At 43.9% G+C, this 18,956-nt stretch overlaps 1 protein-coding gene across 9 annotated transcripts in view; it reads left to right on the top strand.

The window, feature by feature from the left end:
• The window catches only part of LOC135055219 (syncytin-1-like), a 113,773-nt gene extending 104,487 nt beyond the window's left edge, over positions 1-9,286 (top strand). For all 9 annotated transcript variants that reach the window (XM_063959016.1, XM_063959017.1, XM_063959011.1 and 6 more), the window contains one exon: positions 6,346-9,286. In XM_063959016.1, the coding sequence (XP_063815086.1) occupies positions 7,410-8,471 (1,062 nt within the window). In that variant the 5' untranslated portion in view covers positions 6,346-7,409 and the 3' untranslated portion in view covers positions 8,472-9,286. The remainder of the gene's footprint in view (positions 1-6,345) is intronic.
• The last annotated feature ends 9,670 nt before the right edge of the window (positions 9,287-18,956 follow it).

Here is an 18,956-nt window from a genome sequence, read left to right on the forward strand (position 1 = left end):
TAACTGTCCAATCTGTTCTGCTGCCAGACAGGGATCGGGATCGTGCGCACAGAGTTCACTCAGTAAGCAGGTTGATTTTCTCATTTTCCTTCTATTCTTTTGCTTATATGTGCTTATATATGTTACAAAGGCTTATGAATCAATGAATGTAAGCGTGAATTTTTCCTGAGTATTTAGAGTGTGTATACATAATCAACTGACGGGTTGTTAAACTGGACATTGCTGCAGCTGCCTTCACTGGTGGTAGTGGCTCCTGAGACACGTGTACTTGGTCTGTATACCTCAAATAAACAGGTGATTGAAGTGGCGTAGTCAAAATGTCCAATGAGTCTGGTCAGGTGATCCGGTGCGGTAGCGATCCTATACGCATACTTAAGTGACCCATGTGGCACTTGAGGGCTGGAACACTGTCTTGTCTGTTTTATAAAGAAAATTAGAACATAGGTTAAGTCAGTGTTACTGCAGTGTAAATGTGTAAGATAGTGTAGGAAGACTTTAGAAAGAACTCAGAGTTATGAAACAGATATGTCCCCTTGGTAAGTGTGTAGTACTCTTAGTAAAGGCGCACCACAATCAGACATTTTATTTACATTATATTTGTAGTCCAGGAGAATCTCCCCTATTTTCTGAACCTTGGGAAGAAGGATTTTACATTTTTGTACCAAGTTGTTGCCACTTCATTCCTACAGTAAGAGACATTGGAAGGAAGTGGTCAGATATACTTTCTGAATTGAAAGATTCAGAGCAGAATATTGTACACAATATAAGAGTCTAAGTTGTAATCACAGTAGAGTATCATTGCATCTGACCTGTATACCTTGTTAGTACCATAAAGCACTTCCTGTCGCTTTCAAAATTATAGCGTACTGAGTTAAGGGGAAAAAAGAGGAACGGAAGTCATTTAAAACCTTTTTCTCTCTCTTCTGTGATCTGTAAACACAGACTGGTGCGAACAATGGATGCAAGTTAAATGTCCTGTCAGGATTGTGTCTGCATAGCTATCATACATAAGTTAGGGGAGGGACATCCATTTGTTTTAAAAGCAGTAGTGTACTCTGCAGAAGAAGGGGTTTGGGAAAATAGAGAAAACCCAGATGATGTGTTCATTTGATGGGATGTCATTTCATTCCAAAGGATAGTGACATAGGTAAAAATTGGTTACAGATCACCTCTGCTCCAGGCAATTTTCCTCACAGTTATATCTCAGAGGATCCATTAGATCCAGGCTACTGATATTTCCCGGATTCTCAATACTTAGTGGCCAATAAGTATGGGAAATACAAATACTTATCCTTCGGATGAAGCACCTCGGAGTGCCATGGACATTATGAAGAGTGTACATGGTGAGCAATGCTTGAAGGGTATGAGGCGGTTGTTTCAATGGGCAGGGGTGTCTATTGATGGCACTCTGGACCCAGACAGGTTGAAACAGATCAGAGTAACCTATGGGAGATATGTGAAGGATAATAAACTGGAGCATAGGCTTGAGTTGTGGATTAACACGGGTGAATTACTTTAGTATGAAAAAGAGTTAGAAGAGGTAGACCAAATTAAGGAACAAATGTCCCTAATAAATTTGGATGACTGGGATGACGCAGACACATCAAGACAGGGAACAATGAGACGTAGAGGTCCCAAGAAAACCAAAGGGTATCCTTACTGGGCATCTCCAAATTGTGGACATTGTAACCCACCAGATGACACAATATGTCCAGTTTGTCAGACACCCTGGTCTTGCAAATGTAAACCATGTGAAGGACCAAATGTAAGGAAATCCGTTAGGTTTAGGAAATCTATCAGTGAATGGTTGCCATTACTTAAAAATAACAAACCTACAAAATATACTTGGAGATGCGGATGCCCTAATTTTATACATTGGCAAACTAAAGAGTGCACAGCATGTAATGTCAAAAGACCAGGAGTGCATCCTAAACAAAATGGATGTGTGGTCTCTAGTCTGGCATCTACACCTCCAGCATATACTGTACCCGAGGAACCAGTCCCCTATGTATTGTATCCGGTATGTACACAAGATTCAATCACACCTGCTGTAGCAGCCGTGGATGGTAACGCAGCGCAGGCAGAGCAGCGCAGAACCACAGCATGGTACAAGCCATGGACAAATTCAGAACTGTTAACAATAGTTAAGGACATACCAGATATTAAACTTCAACCCATGGGGTTCCTTAGGCAGGTTAAAAGATTAAGAACGATTTATAATGCTACATGGCTAGATCTAGATGAAGCAACAAAAGCCTCTGCAGGAGATCTGATTGCAGGTCAAATAGAGCAGATGCAGCCTGACCCTCCAGGTGAAGCACTTGCCATACCTGCTGAAAACGAGCGCAAAACTTGTGCTTCTGTTCAGACGTGGATAGAAAAATGTGAACTTTTCTGCAATCGCCTGGTAAAGAATGCACCAGCAGCACAAGAACACAGACAAAGTAAAACAGAATCAGTACAGCAGTACTATGATATCATGCATAGACGCCATACTGATCAAGACTTTAATATGACAGCGCCTAGAGACATTAGAGTATTCAAGACTGCCTTCCTTAATGGCCTATCCCCCGCCCTAAAGGAAGAATTGTACCGTAGCAGGCCAGAAGCAGGGACATTGGCTCCAGATGTGATGCTCACTATCTTGCGTGCCATTGAACATAATAATCAGGAAAAAGCTGACAAAAAGAAGTCAGCTTCACAGACTATTTATCTGGTGCAACAAGCACCAGGTAAATACCAACAAGATACCCAAAAAGAGGGCTCTGGTAACAGATTCAGAACCACTGCTGAAACAACAAGGAGACTGGGTCTGTGTTTTGCTTGCAATAAAAAGGGTCATCTTAAAAGGGACTGTCAGAAATGGAACAATCAGCAAGCCAATTTGCAGAAACCCTTTCAGAGCAGTCAAAATTCCTTAGACAAGCACAAATCAGATTAGGAACACGGCCCCCGAGTGCCCACCTTTCCCTGCAGAGTATCTAAGGCAGGACCCCAATGTAATTTACCTCTAACTCTTGATGGAGGTCCAACCATCAGGTGTTTGGTGGACACCGGGGCAGCCAGATCTGTAATAAGGAAAGACTTAGTGCCCAAAAATCTAATTTCAGTTGATCAAGTACCTGCTACAGGTTTACATGGTCAAACACAGTTCCTACAACAATCTAAACCAGTAAAAGTTTCTGGACCAAAGGGTAAATCAGTTGTCACACAGTTTCTCATATCTGAGAACTGCCCAGTAAATTTGATAGGAGCAGATCTTTTATCTGCTCTAGAAGCCTGTATAATATTTAAAGATGGAACTGTGTCGATTTCAACTCATGCTTGTGACAACCAAAGAATTGCTTTTGATACTTACATGTTTGTCTCATCTCAGGAGTGTGACTCCCCAAGTACTTCGCTTCCTGAATTGCTTCAAACATTACCACAGGACCTGTGGTCCAGCAGTAAAGTAGATGTGGTTTTACTCCCAGTAACACCAGTGGCTATCAAATTGAAGCCCAATGTACAACCAGTTAAAATGAAACAGTATCCCCTAAATAGTGAACAGGTGGAAGCGATAGGGAAACAAATTGGGGATTATGTTAAGGCAGGGGTCCTTAAGACCTGCAGGTCCCCTTGGAATACGCCTCTGTTTCCCATTAAAAAACATTCCCAAGTAAATGATAAGCCCCCTTATAGGCTTATACATGACCTACGGGAGGTCAACAAGTGGATGATCATAGATAGTCCTATTGTTCCCAACCCACACACACTTCTCAACCAAATTCCAACTAGTGCCACAGTATTCAGTGTCATCGACTTATCCAACGCTTTTTTTTCCGTGCCCATCACTGAGGATAGTCAGTTACTGCTAGCCTTTACCTTTAAGGGACAGCAGTACTGCTGGACAAGATTGCCTCAGGGAGGAGCAGTAAGTCCCAGTGGATTTAGCGAGGCTATGGCATTGGTCCTTCAGGAATGGGCACCAGTGAATGCGTCCACAGTACTGATACAATATGTAGATGACCTACTTTTGTGTGCAGATGACAGACAGAAATGTTAACAAGATACATATTCCTTGTTATTATTTTTACACAAAAAGAATTGCAAAGTATCCAAGGACAAGTTACAGTACGCACAAGACAAAATACAATTTTTGGTTCATTGTATTTCTGCTAATGCTAAACACATTACTACAGAGAGGAGAAATGTAATTTCATCAGTTAGACCTCCTCCTTTTTAGGACTAATCACTTATTGCAGAGAGTGGATTGTAGGCGCATCACAGAACTACAAGCGTTATATGATGTCCTAAAGGGACAAAATGCACAAGGTGCATTACTCATGACACAAGAACAGCTAGATGCTTTTTGTCAGTTAAAAACAGACATTATATCAGCACCAGCACTAGGACTTCCTGATTATGCAAGGCCTTTCAATTTGTTTTGTTGTGAAATTTCAGGCCATGCACAAGGAATATTAATGCAGGTACATGGTGACAAACAGCAACCCCTAGCGTATTACTCAGTACAGTTAGACCCAGTCATACGGGCAGCACCAACATGTGTCAAGTCAGTAGCAGCAGTAGCGTTACTGTTAGACAAGGCTGCTGATATTGTTCTGGGTCATCCCTTAACTGTACAGGTGCCTCACTCAGTGACTGAAATTCTTAACCAAGCGCAGACTAAACATTTATCTGCTGCTAGACTAACCAAATATGAAGTAGCATTGCTTACACCATCCAATGTCACTATCAAACGTTGTACTTCTTTGAACCCAGCTACATTATTGCCGCTGGTTTCAAAAGAGGGGAATGGTGCGAGTGATGATCAAATGACAGGCACAGAAAACCAAACAAATTTTTCAGTTTCTACACACGATCAAGAACATGATTGTATAGAGTTAATGAATCTTGAAACCGCAAGTACACCAGACATACAGGAACATCATCTACTAAATGCAGATTTACATTTATTTGTGGATGGCTCCAGGTACTATGTGGATGGGGAACCGCATACAGGTTTTGCAGTTACCACAGAAACAGACATAATAATACAGGAACCCTTGCCACCAGGTAGTTCAGCTCAGGAGGCAGAACTTAGGGCACTGATAGCAGCCTGTATTTATGCTGAAGGTCAAACAGTTAACGTTTATACAGATTCAAGGTACTGCTTTGGTATTGCCCATAACTATGCAGTTATCTGGAAGAGCAGAGATTTTATAGGTTCTTCAGGAAAACCAATAAAACATGCAGACTGTATTAGGGCATTATTTGCTGCCTTTCAATTGCCAAAGAAATTAGCAGTCATAAAGGTCAAAGCGCACACTAAAGAGGATACTGCAGAGGTCAGAGGAAACGCTCTAGCTGATCAGGCAGCAAAAGCTGCAGCAGTCCAGCCTCTGCCAGACACTCAGGTGAAGTTAACTGTCACACCAGAGTCATTAGACTTACAGTTATTGTGCAAATTACAAGCACAGGCCTTAGGCAAGGAGAAAAAGGATTGGGAAAAATTAGGTGGGCGAATACACGGTGACAGATGGATGGTGGAAAACCGTCTCTGTTTACCATGCTCACTTTACCCAGTCTTAGCACAAATATTGCATGGAAAAACGCACCAATCCAGAGATGCAATGGTGAGGATTTTAAACCAGCATTGGGTAGCACCAGGTTTCACACAAGCAGCACAGGCTTATGTTGCAGGGTGTGTAACTTGTGCTTTACATAACCCAGGAAAGGTTGTGAAGGTACAAGCAAAAAGTACCCCACAAACTTGCTACCCCTTTCAGAGATTACAAATAGACTTTATCCAGTTACCTAAATGTTCTGGGTATGAAAATGTACTTGTGTGCAAAGACCTATTCTCAAATTGGGTCGAAGCTTGGCCTTGCAGGGCAGCAAATGCTAAGACAGTTGCAAAGAAGTTAATGCAAGAAGTAATACGCAGGTTTGGAATACCTGAAGTTATTGAAAGTGACAGAGGTACTCATTTTACAGGAGAGATATTGGGCAAAATTTTATCTGATTTAGGGGTTACCCAGGCCTTCCACACGGCTTATCATCCACAAAGCAGTGGTCACGTGGAAAGGACGAACTATACCCTAAAATTGAAGCTACAGAAATTAGTGGCAGAAACAAGTAAAACATGGTTAGAATGCTTGCCCATAGCTCTTTTCTCAGTTAGAAATACTCCCAGTGGAAAGCATGGATTAACATCGTATGAAATCCTTTTTGGTACTGCAGCTAGGACAGGTTGTTATTTTCCTCAACAACTGCAACATAAGCATGGTGACTTAGCTCAGTATGTAATACATATACAACAGCAACTAACCAAAATGCACGACAACGTTTTTGGTTCTATTCCAGATCCTAACAGGTCACAGGAAACGCATAAACTGAAGCGAGGTGATTGGGTGGACACTAAGAAACACGTAAGAAAGTCTCTAAAACCCAGATTTGATGGTCCATTCCAAGTCCTGTTGACGACAGCCATGTCGGTCAAATTGTGTGGAAGGGATTCGTGGGTACATGCATCACATTGCAAGAAAGTGACAAAGGAAGTATTATCCAATCACGATACACAATCAGAATGTACAGATATCATCTCATAAGCCCCAGACCAGACATGTGTCTGTGGGCATGTATAATGTGATATTCAGCTATTATGGTTGGCATGGTTGTCCTTATATGGTCACTAATATTCAACCCATACTATTATGAAGAGTCACGTGACAGGGCCATAAGTGGTAACCATACCAAGGGTAATGACACAAAGGGAAATATAAATGAATCATTAATCTTCCCTATTTTATCAGAAATGTCTACTGTTATGACTTCACCAAATACTCCAGTAAATGCATATAAACCTAGAAGACGCAGATCAGTGGGTACAATAAGGAACAACTGTAAGCAAAAGACAGCAGTAGAAGAGTGTATTTGTAGGTATTGTGGGCCTAATCCAGAGGCAACATGCGAGGAGTGGTGCAAGGGTGACCCCTCACACACGGTACATAAACACCCTCTCGATACCTACCATACATTACTGGGTAAAGGTGCAAACCTTTCAGACTGTTGGATTTGCAGTCACGTCCCAAGAGGACAAGGAAATGTAGGATTTGTCCCAGTGCCCATCACATATGACATGGTCAAAAATTGTGGTTGTGGAGAACACACTGCACCCCCTTATGATATGACCAAAGCTCCAGCTTTAATAGTAAAAAGTTATCATTTTACTAAAGAACAACAGGTAGTGTGTATAAATAAATCTGTAGGAGAAGAAACAGCCAAACGATGGGCAGGATGGGAACCTGATGAAGGGACTGATCTTACTGGAATAAAATTTTGGGGGGTCACCACAGGCTGTACACATATATTAGATATAGATAATACAAAACATTTTTGGGCCATAATAGCAGAAATGGTAGGGTTAAATGTCTCTGAAACATTGGACCGATTGCATGACAGGAAACCAGGAGAGGAATATTCTTGTGAACTCTTTGACGAAGCAAATAATATATACATTATGGGATGAGCCATACACTTTACCTAGTGGGATCTATTACATTTGTGGTAGACGGGCTTATAAATGGTTATCATACAATGCTTTTGGAATATGTTTTATAGGTACACTCATTCCTGATGTAGTTACATTAGATCATGAGGATATGAAAGAACAATTTACATCCAAGGTGACACCCCCAGGCCAGAGACTGACCAAACGTGAAGTCAAGACAATAAGCAAGAAATATAAGCATCTCTTTACCTTAAGTACAGGCTACAAACTGGGATTGGGTTTTGGAAACATAATTACATTTGGTACTTGGGGATCCACTGCAAATCAGAAAATGATCCTGGCCTTGGGGGATATAATTGACAATATCACTGAAATATATGATAGTACCTTTAGATATATTGGACATGAGCTCCAAGCTGTCCGAACAGAGCTTATTCAGCACCGCATGATTTTGGATTACTTTATAGCAGTTTCTGCAGGCTATTGTGTCACGTTACAAACTGTATATGGAGTTAAGTGTTGTACTTATATAACTAATGATACTAACCCAGAAGATATTATTGATGAAAAGATGAATGAAGTTATACAGTTGAAAAATCAGTTCGCTATTACCCATAACTACACCAGTGTAATTCCAGACTCATACTTTTCTTGGCTTTCCTGGTTAAATCCAAACAACTGGTTCCACGGCATAGGAGGATGGATAGCAGGAATATTGTCCATTATTGCCAAGATGCTTGCTTTGCTATTAGTAATATACATTGTTGTAAATATTATTATGTGGATAATACAAAAGATACTTACACAAAGATCTTTTTCTGTCCGAGGTGTTTCTGAAACTGGAAAATCTCAACCAATTTATCTGGAACTTCTGGGAGACACCACCATATACAACTCCACTTTATTCTACTGTGATACCTGCCACACCAGATACACAGAAGCTTCCAGCTGTCCCTATTGCTATGATGACGTGATCTAAAGGAACATTGCTATCACAATAAGAAGTTATAAACATTTTCAAGGACTATGAACATTATAATGATTTCATCTTGAGAAAACGCTTCTCCTTTGTGCACTTTCTCTTGTGGTTAGGAATAAGACGATAGGGAACATTGGTTCTGCCTGAGCATAGGGGTGTTCAATGGACTAGCCCACGCCTGGAGTGCCCTTATGGTACACCAGTCGTGAAAGTAGGTGCCCCTATAGAATCAATGACCAGGTAAAGGAAGGGTAGCATAAAAGTAAAAATTAGAAACAAAGAGGGGAAGTTGATAAAGATGGAAGCCATATTTGTTCATAAGACTCCATTTTGTTTGACATCTGATAATCTCTTTCAAATTGTTTTCAGCTTAGAGCTGACACAGGAAAAAGTACGAGGCACTGTACTTTGTTTGAACTCATATTGTGAAGTTATGACCTTTATCTAAGATATGCTTTCCTTGCAGAAATATAATGTCAGCAGCTAGACGTGGAGGCTTCAAAAGCTATTTGTCAGTTTGCGGTATAGCAGGTGTGAAAACATAACCAGACATATGTAGGTTATGAGCTTAGCAAAAGTCCCCAGTTGCCCCACATAAAACCACATATAGAAATTATAGCCTTTACTAAGAAGATAGGAGTTTATTAACCAATAGGATAAGAAAAGTATGTAAACCAATAGAATTAAAGAGATCGTTAACTAATAGGATTACGCTTTGTGTAAGGAAACTACGACACTGTATGCAAATATGTATCTCTTTATAATGTAATGCTTTCAGGAAATAAAGCAGCTCTGCTCTGTTATTCCTCACTAAACACACGTGGCTAGTTATTTCAAAGGTTATTTGTTGACTGGTCACTGGCTGCAGCCGTGTATGAACCTGATGCTGACTGACTGAATGCGTGCTTGAACTTGGATAAGTGAGGGGTGCCCTTTCCTGGGGTTACCTTTATCAGGAGCGAGATAATGCATCTGCCTTTTTGTTGGGGGAACCTGGTCAGTAACTGAATTTAAAATGAAAATGGGTAAAGAAGAGTTCCCATCTTGCTTGGCGTGGGTTCAGACATCAGGCTGACTGTAGATACAGGAGGTTCTTGTGATCCGTGGTCGCTGAAATTGGATGCTGAGCTCCCTCCAACAAATACCTCCACTCCTCAAAGGCCAACTTAATTGCCAGTAATTCCTGTTCCCCAATAGCGCAATTCTGTTCAGTGGGGGAGAATCTACATGAGAAGAACGCACAAGGATTGACCTTCTTGTCCTCAAAAAGCTGGGATAATACTGCTCCTACTCCTACAGTAGAGGCATCAACCTCCACCAAGAACGGACGGCTGAGATCGGGTTGTCGAAGAACTGGAGCAGTCGTGAAGGCCTTCTTTAAAGTTGAAAAAGCTTCCAAAGCCTCCTGAGACCACTTGGCAGGATCGGCTCCCTTCCTAGTTAATGCGGTTATAGGAGCTATGACAGAAGAATAATTTTGAATGAATCTTCGGTGGAAGTTAGCAAACCCCAGGAAATGTTGAATTCCTTTAAGGGTAGCTGGAAGTGCCCAATCCTGAATCGCCTGGACTTTAGCGGGGTCAATCTGTAACCTCTGCCATGAAAAAATTTAACCGAGGAATGGAATCATGGGTACTTCAAAGGTGCACTTCTCTAACTTACAGAATAACTGATTCCTTCGTAAACGAGTTAACACTTCTTTGACTTGTTCCCGATGAGTCTTCAGATCCCTAGAAAAAATGAGGATGTCATCCAGATACACTACCAAGCAGTCATAGAGAAGATCTCTGAAGATTTCGTTAACGAACTCTTGAAAGACGGCTGGGGTGTTACATAGGCCAAAAGGCATTACCAGGTGTTTGTAATGGCCGTCGCGGGTATTAAATGCCGTCTTCCATTCGTCCCCTGGGCGAATACGTATAAGATTGTAGGCCCCCCGTAAGTCCAACTTTGTAAATACAGTAGCTCCTTTAACACGGTCGAACAGTTCTGGAATCAGAGGTAACGGATATCTGTTCTTAACTGTTATGTCATTGAGACCTCTATAGTCAATACAGGGCCGCAACCCCCATCCTTCTTTTTGATGAAGAAAAACCCCACTCCGGCCGGAGATGTAGAAGACCTGATGAACCCTTTCTCCAAGTTCTCCCGGATATACTCTGACATGGCCTGTGTCTCGGGAAGTGAGAGAGGGTAAATTCGACCTCGGGGAGGAGTCTTACCGGGTACTAGCTCAATGGGACAATCCCAAGTACGATGCGGAGGCAAGGTGTCTGCCCCATGCTTACTGAAAACATCTTGAAAAGCTTGGTACTCCACAGGAAGGCTGGAAGGACTGGAAGAAAAGAGAGGTCTAACTGAAGGTAAACAGTTCTGAAAGCAGTCTTGTCCCCAAGAGAGAACATCCATAGTTTGCCAATCTATGTGGGGATTGTGTCTGATTAACCATGTAAACCCTACGATTAGTTCATGAGAGGCTTTAGGAATTACAAGGAAAGAGATTTCTTCTGAATGGAGAACTCCGACCTTCATCTTGAGAGGAATAGTACGAAAGTATATAATACCCTCAGGGATATAACTTCCATCCACTGCGGTAACAGAAATGGTACGATCCAAAGGAACCGTTTGTATTCCAGATCGTTTGACCAGAGCTGACGTAATGAAGCTTTCAGCGGCTCCGGAGTCGAGTAGTGCAGGGATGAGAAGAGAAGAAGAAGGGAGCTCCAATTAGGTTAACAGGACAGACTCTTTCTTGGTATGTAATTCTGAGAATTCGCCTAGCTTGACCTCTCCAGCACAAAGTAGGAGCTGGCATTTCCCGGTCGTAGATTTCAAGTATTAACAAAGTGATCAGATGCACCACAATACAGGCAGAGGTTCCCTTGTCGCCATCTCTGACGTTCTTCATTGGAGAGGTGGGAGCGATTAATCTGCATGGGTTCTTCCGCAGTTGGTGATGATGGTGTTGGTGGAAGAACAACTGTAGGCTTAGGGCGATCTGACCGCAACCTCTCCATACAGCGTTCTCTGTACCTCAGGTCTAACTTATTGCATAAAGAAATTAGTTTATCCAACTTATCAGGTACGTCCTGAGTTGTGAGGTCATCTTTGATCTTTTCGGAGAGACCGCTCCAGAAAGCTGCAATGAGAGGCTCCTCGTTCCAGTTAAGTTCTGAGGAAAGAGTGCGAAACTGGATCACGTACTGACTGACCGTACGCATGCCCTGAAGCAGGCGCAGGATCTCCAATGAGGCGGTAGAAGTCCTGCCTTGTTTGTCAAAGATTCTTCGAAAGGTGGCCACGAATAGATAAGATGGGATCCATCCTCTCCCACAAAGGTGAAGCCCATTCCAACGCTTGCCCGGTAAGTAAAGAAATTATATAGGCTACTTTGGTTCGTGCTGATGGGAAGTTGGCCGACTAGTTCAAACTGGATTTTGCACTGGTTAAGAAACCCGCGGCATTGTTTTGGATTCCCATCGAATTTACTGGGAGGTGGCAAATGCAACCGTGGAAGTGGTACTGGTACAGGAGGAAGCGGGACCAGAGGTGCTAATGTGGGAGCAGCTGTAGATACTTGAGGGGCCATCATGGCAACACAGAGAGAATTGAGACGTTCAGACATACTCTGCATGAACTGCACGATTTGAGATTGTGTGGCCTCCTGCTTACTTAAGCAAGACCAGATATCTGCAGTTGAATCCCCTCCTGAGGCCTGATCACTCGTCAAATCCATTGGGCCAGTGCTTACTGTCATGTCTAGCAGAGTTTGAGGGGGCGGCAGCTGAGATTTGCCCGAGGAGGTAGCAGGCTGTGAATGAACCAGATGAGGGGGCTGGATATAGTTCCTTCGCATGGGACATGGAGCAATGAAGAACGTAGGCGGGGTTTGAGAGTCAATGGAAAGTATTTATTATGTACAGGGCTGAGGTAGAATACCGAGGCTGGGGCACGATGGTTAAAGACGTGGCTGGAGGTGAAGAACTGTGGACTGTGATTTGAAAGATGAGACTGTAGATGATGAACTGTGGAACTGTGGATGGTGGTTAAAGAGGTGGCTGGAGACAAGGACTGTGGACTGTGGTTTGTTAAACGAGGCTGAAGATAATACTCTGCAGGCTGTGGTCAGTGGAACAAAGGCGTGGCTGGTGAAGGAGATCTGTGGAGTGTGGCTTGAAAGACAAGGCAGAAGACCCGGGGCCGACTGTGCCCAAAGAGTCTTACTGGACCGGGTTTTCCAGGAGCGCTTCCACAGGCAGTAGCAGGCTAGAAACGGCAGGGCTGCAGCAGCAACAGACAACCGACCAAGCAGGATCAGGAGGAACCAGAATTCAGCAGGAATCTTGGGAGCACATGCTAAAGCACCTACAACAGGGTTGTAACTTGAAGCACTGGCATCCCTGTCCTAAACCAGCCCCCTTTTATAGGGAGAGCTTCCCCTTGATTTGCTGGAAGAAACAGTAAACAGGAACTATGCTTAAAGCTTGGTCTCCAACATGGCGGCGCCCAGTAATGCAGACCTTTTTGCAAAGCCACATTGCTCACTGCCCCTGGTCTTCAAGCAACGGCTCAGCAAGAGCGACCCGCTGTAGCGGCGTCCCGCCGCCACGAGTGGACCCCCTCACCGCCGCTACTGCTGCCCACGAATCCGGTGCAGCAGCCCAACTCCGCCGCTGCCCGCACATCGCCAAAGAAGCCAGCCCCGCGGCCCCAGCATACCGGTTAGACTCCGGATGCTGACACTCTCCGGGTCAGCGACCTTCTTGCAGTGGGACGAGTGAATCCAAGTCTCTCTTTCGGCGACCTTTAGTGCTGTCGTGCTGGTTAACAAGACTTGGTATGGTCCTTCCCACCTGTCTATGAGGCAACCTGAGCGTAAGAAATTTCGAATCATCATATAATCCCCAGGCTCAATGTCATGACAATTACTGTTCGGTAGGTCAGGAATCACCAGCTTTAGATTTCTTTGTTGATTTCTCAGCTGCTGGCTCATCCCTACCAAATATTTCACAGTCACTTCATTATTGCATTTCAAATCATCCTGGGGGTCTATCATTACATGAGGTTGTCTACCAAAAAGAATTTCAAAGGGTGATAAGTTAAGAGGAGACCTGGGAGTGGTTCTGATGCTGTACAACACTAGTGGCAAAGCTTCTGGCCACAACAATCCAGTTTCAGCCATTACTTTGCTCAGCTTGTTCTTAATAGTGCTGTTGCTCTCTCTACCTTTGCACTCGCCTGTGGCCGGTATGGAGTATGCAGCTTGCTATTAATTCCCATCAGTTTGCACATGACCTGAAAGACTTCCCCTGTATAATGGGTACCCCTATCACTTTTAATTATTCTAGGGATACCATATCTACACATGAATTCCTGCACAATTTTCTTTGCAGTGAACATAGCAGTATTTGTGGCAGCAGGGAACGCTTCTACCCAGTTGGAAAATACATCAATACAAACTAACACATATTTCAAATTCCTACAGGGTGGTAACTATATGAAATCGATTTGTATTACCTGAAAAGGTCTATCTGTCGGAGGGGTATGGGATGGCTCTGTTGGTATTGTCTTACCAATATTCTTCCTCAAGCAAGTAAAACACGTCATTGCTCTCTTACCTTCTTGAGAAGAGAATCCTGGCACACACCAGTAGGCTCTCACCAGCTTGCACATACCCTTTTTGCCCAGATGATTCAGTCCATGTACCGCCTCAGCTAGACTTGGAAGATATGCTCTGGGGGCCACCGGCTTTCCGTGTCCACCTGTCCAAAGTCCTGAAGACTCCTGGCCATATCCCTTTGACCTCCAGACTGCCTTTTCCTGTAGGGAACACAAATTTTGCATTTCAATTAAATGTTGTGTGTTGATCGTGTTAAATGTCATCAGTGATGTGATTTTTGTTTGTATGGGGGTGCTTGCTGCTGATTTAGCAGCTTCGTCTGCCCAGCTGTTACCAAGTGAAATTGGGTCTTGGTTGTAAGTGTGTGCTTTGCTCTTGATAACAGCCACTCTGTCTGGTTCCTGTATTGCTGTCAAAAGCCTATTGATGTGGGATGCATGCGCTACAGGTGTGCCAGCTGCCGTCATGAAATTTCTGAGGCACCATAGGGCCCCAAAATCATGCACCTAGAATCTGTGTATATATTAGCTGACTTACCCTTGGCCAATTCACACGCTCTGGTTAGGGCGACCAACTCAGCAACTTGTGCTGAGTGCAGTGGGCCAAGGGGTTCAGCTTCTATGATACCTTCGTCATCTACAACTGCATATCCAGTGCACAAGTCTCCCAATTCTGTCTGTCTGTGGCAACTACCATCAATGTATAAGGTAAAGTCTACTCCTTGCAGGATTTAGTGAGCTGCATCTATTAATGGTGATGTTTACCGGGGCCATCAGTGATAATTCCCACTTTGTAAACCGAGCAGATGAGAAATGTCTTGTTTGGGTGGAGTTCAGTAAAGCTGATACTGCATGAGGTGTATGAATGGTCAGGTCATGTCCTAACACTACGTCCTCGCTTTTACTTACCAGCAAAGCTATCGCTGCAACACTTCGCAAGCAAGTGGGGAGAGACCGCGCTACAGTGTCCAACTGTGCACTGTAGTAAGCTACCGGTCTGCTGGCATCACCATGTCTCTGAGTTAAAACACCTGCCGCACACCCAGCACTTTCAGTAACGTACAATTCAAAGGGCTTCTCATAATCTGGCATACCTAATTCAGGTGCCTGTGGTAAACACTGTTTGAGTCTCTCAAACGCCAGTTCGTACTCATCTGTGTGAGAGATCCGTTCCGGTTTGTTCGAAGACACCATTTCTTGCAAAGGTAAAGTCAGTATAGAGAACCCTGGAATCCAGTCTCGACAGTACCCACACATTCCAAGGAAATTGCGGATCTGTTGCTGAGTTTGTGGCAGAGTCATGTTGCGAATCGCCTGTATTCTGTCAGTGGTGAGGTGTCTAAGTCCTTGAGTCAAGCAGTGTCCCAAATATTTGACCCTGGTCCGGCATAACTGCAACTTATCCTTTGAAACCTTGTGTCCTGTATGGGAAAGATGAAACAGAAGCTGTTTCGTGTCTTTCAAGGACGATTCGAGTGAGTCAGAACACAGCAATAAGTCATCGACATAATGTATTAGCACTGATCCACTCTCAGGTTGAAAGGATTGTAAACAGTCATGCAAGGCCTGGGAGAAAATACTCGGGCTGTCAATGAAACCTTGGGGAAGCGAAGTCCAGGTGTACTGTACTCCCCTGTATGTAAAGGCAAAAAGGTATTGGCTGTCAGGGTGAAGAGGGACAGAAAAGAAAGCAGAACAGAAGTCAATGACAGTGAAGAATTTTGCAGTAGAGGGTATTTGCATGAGGATGACAGCTGGATTGGGCACTACGGGGAATTGGCTCTCAACTATCTTGTTTATCCCCCTTAGATCCTGCACTAGCCTGTAACCCCTCCCCCCACTCTTTTTCACAGGGAAGATGGGACTATTGGCGGTGCTGGACATCCTGACTAGGATGCCCTGTTGTAACAGCCGCTCTATGACAGGGTACACTCCTAACTCTACCTCCAGAGGATACTGAGGGATTTTTTTGGGCTATCCTACCATCTTTTACTTGTACTGCTACTGGAGGTACATTCGCCATCAATCCAGTGTCCTGTCCATCTTTGGTCCAAAGGGAACCCGGTATTTGCGAGATCATTTCCTCTACCTTTGATGGACACTTGTCTATAACAGTAGAATGCGACATTAGCCTTTGAGGGGTGTCTAATATATCTTGTACTTCTTGAGCATGGTTCTCAGGTATATCTAAAAAGACACCCTCAGGAGTACTGTATATGACACACCGCATTTTACACAACAGATCTCTGCCGAGTATATTAGTCAGAGCCGATGCAGCCAGCAGAAAAGAGTGTTTGGTTTGCAAGGGCCCTATCGTAATCTCTGCAGGTCTACTCAAAGGGTATTGTTGCACCGTTCCTGTTACTCCCATTGCCGAAATCATTTTTCCTGTGGTCTTTACACCTGATGTGGAATTCAACACTGACCTGGCCACCCCTGTATCTACAAGAAAAGGTAATGGTACACCAACTACATCAACCGTGACCTCAGGTTCACTACCAAGGCTAGCAATCAACTTCACTGGCTGAAGACTACAGGTGTGGCCCAACCCCTTTTGTGTAGTGGGACTATCCCGCAGTGCATTGGCAGCTACAATATGTGAGGGGGGTAGCTGAGAATTTTCGGAGATCTGCCAGTCTCTCCTTGGTGGGTACCTCCTTGATTCCCCTGTATGTGGCTCGTAATTTCTCCTATGTGGTCCCTGATCCCAATTATGTGAATTGTAGTGTGGTTCGTATTCAGGTCTAGGGGGTCTGTATACGTTATGTGTCCTACTGCTCCTACAATCCTGGGCAAAATGTCCTTCCTTTTTACAAATGTAACATATTCTCGGTCTTTCCCAAACAGCAGGGGTCAGGGATTTTGGCTGATGGGGTTTGCTGTAAGAACCTGTATACTTACCGTCATCAGCTTATCCCCCTGTGACTCCCTGTGCTTACTGATGTTCCTATCGTGATCGACAGCGGACTCTCTCAATGCAGCCACCGAGATACCTCTCCAGTTAGGTAGAGAGGTCTGTACTCTTGTTCTCAGTACCTCCTTTAACCCGTCCATTAATACGGAAACAGCTACCTCCCTATGATGTGCATTATCTTTAATGTCCTCGATCCCAGTGTATCTAGTTATTTCCTGCAGTGCCCGATGGAAATATTCGGATGCCATTTCACCTTCCTTTTGCCTTATGGAGAAGATTTTATTCCATTTGACAACAGTAGGGAAATACACTCCTAATTGCAGATTGATTTGCCGTACATTCTCCTGATTGTATTCATCAGTGAGAGGTACCTCTGCATCTAACTTACAATCTGTTATGAATTTCATGGTGTCAATATTTGAGGGTAAACACACCCGTAGCACTATTCGCCAATCTTTATTTGTGGGCTCATGGGCGTTACCTAACTCTTTAACAAACTTCTGGCATCCGACTAGATCTTTTCTGGGATTGGGAAATTCTGACATAATTGACCTTAACTCTGCCCGGGACCAAGGACAATGCATGGCAATGTTCCTGATGGGAGTTACTCCCTGAGCGTTAGTCTTCCCATTGAGGACGGCAATCACCCTGACAGGATTTAATTCAATTACATCATTCTGGTTTGACTCTATAATGTGAGGAGCTATTGTTTCTGCATAGTGTATGGTGCCGAACTTACCTGTGGACATGACCTCACTTATCCCTCCACTAGGGGGCCTTGCTACAACCCTGAGTGGTTGGGCCGTGCCCACCTGGGTGTCCTGTATGGTGGCTGCGAGAGAGAGTGCCGATATCGTGCTGGGCTCATCTTCCTGCTCACAGTCCTGGGGAATATTTAAAACAGGATACAGCTGGCAAGGGTTAGCATTAGTACATTTATCAATCACATTTCTATCCTGTACCAATGCACCATTGCTTGTTGCCACTTTCTCCCCATCAATATATGGTGGTGGTGGTGCGGTCGCCATTATTTTCCCGCTAGGTTTGGAATCTGCTGTGTGAGCTAATTCCCTTTGCACATCCCCCTCTTGCTGCCATAGATTTAAGCAATCTGTATGTCTAATCCTTTGTTTTCTGGATTTTATCAGACATATCCTTATCCTTAAGTTCTGCAATACCTCTGGTTCAAAGCTGCCCACCCTAGGGAATGATACCGTTGTCAGTCATACGTACCCATTCGTCACAATAAACTTCAGCGTGTGGACTATATTTCTCACACATTATAAACCTCACGGACCCCTTGGGCCGCGACTCTTCTGCCTGAACCCTGGTTACCATACGTCCCTTAGTTGAGCAACTGGCACCCATAATTGTGGGCCTTCTCCCACAAACACCAAAATACTCAATATAAGCCGACGGTGAAAGTTCTTAGAGCGCTTTCACCCACTCCCGCCCACGTTGGCCGGTACTACCATACACTGTCGATAACAAAGGCGATGTACCCAACTTAGGGCCAATACTTTGACCTATATTAACTGGAAGATTTTAGAAGTGACTTACCTTTTCCAGTAAATGTCTGTCGTTGGAGATTTTCCTGAGAGGGACCAGCGAAAACTCCCTTTATGCACTTGTACACAAATCACGCTTGCGTATGCTCTATACAGCGATAATGATACCTTGATTTTACGCAAAGCTTGTAAAGGGGTATCAAGTTGCGCTATGTATCGCACCCACAAACGCGCGGTCCAATCGCACAGCGTATAGGTACTTGTTACCTATACACCCTACGACCACTGGAATCGAATCACAAGCTGCGAAACCTCAGCCGGAGCGTATCAACAAAACTATATGGGTCACCAAGTTCACAATTCCCTCCCAAGCTCCTGTGTAAGTCTCCTCCCGACTTACGTATTCCAATCTATACTAACGTGAGTCAGCCGCCTCACGCCGCC

This window comes from Pseudophryne corroboree, chromosome 3, assembly GCF_028390025.1.
Source record: "Pseudophryne corroboree isolate aPseCor3 chromosome 3, aPseCor3.hap2, whole genome shotgun sequence".
Lineage (NCBI taxonomy): Eukaryota > Metazoa > Chordata > Amphibia > Anura > Myobatrachidae > Pseudophryne > Pseudophryne corroboree.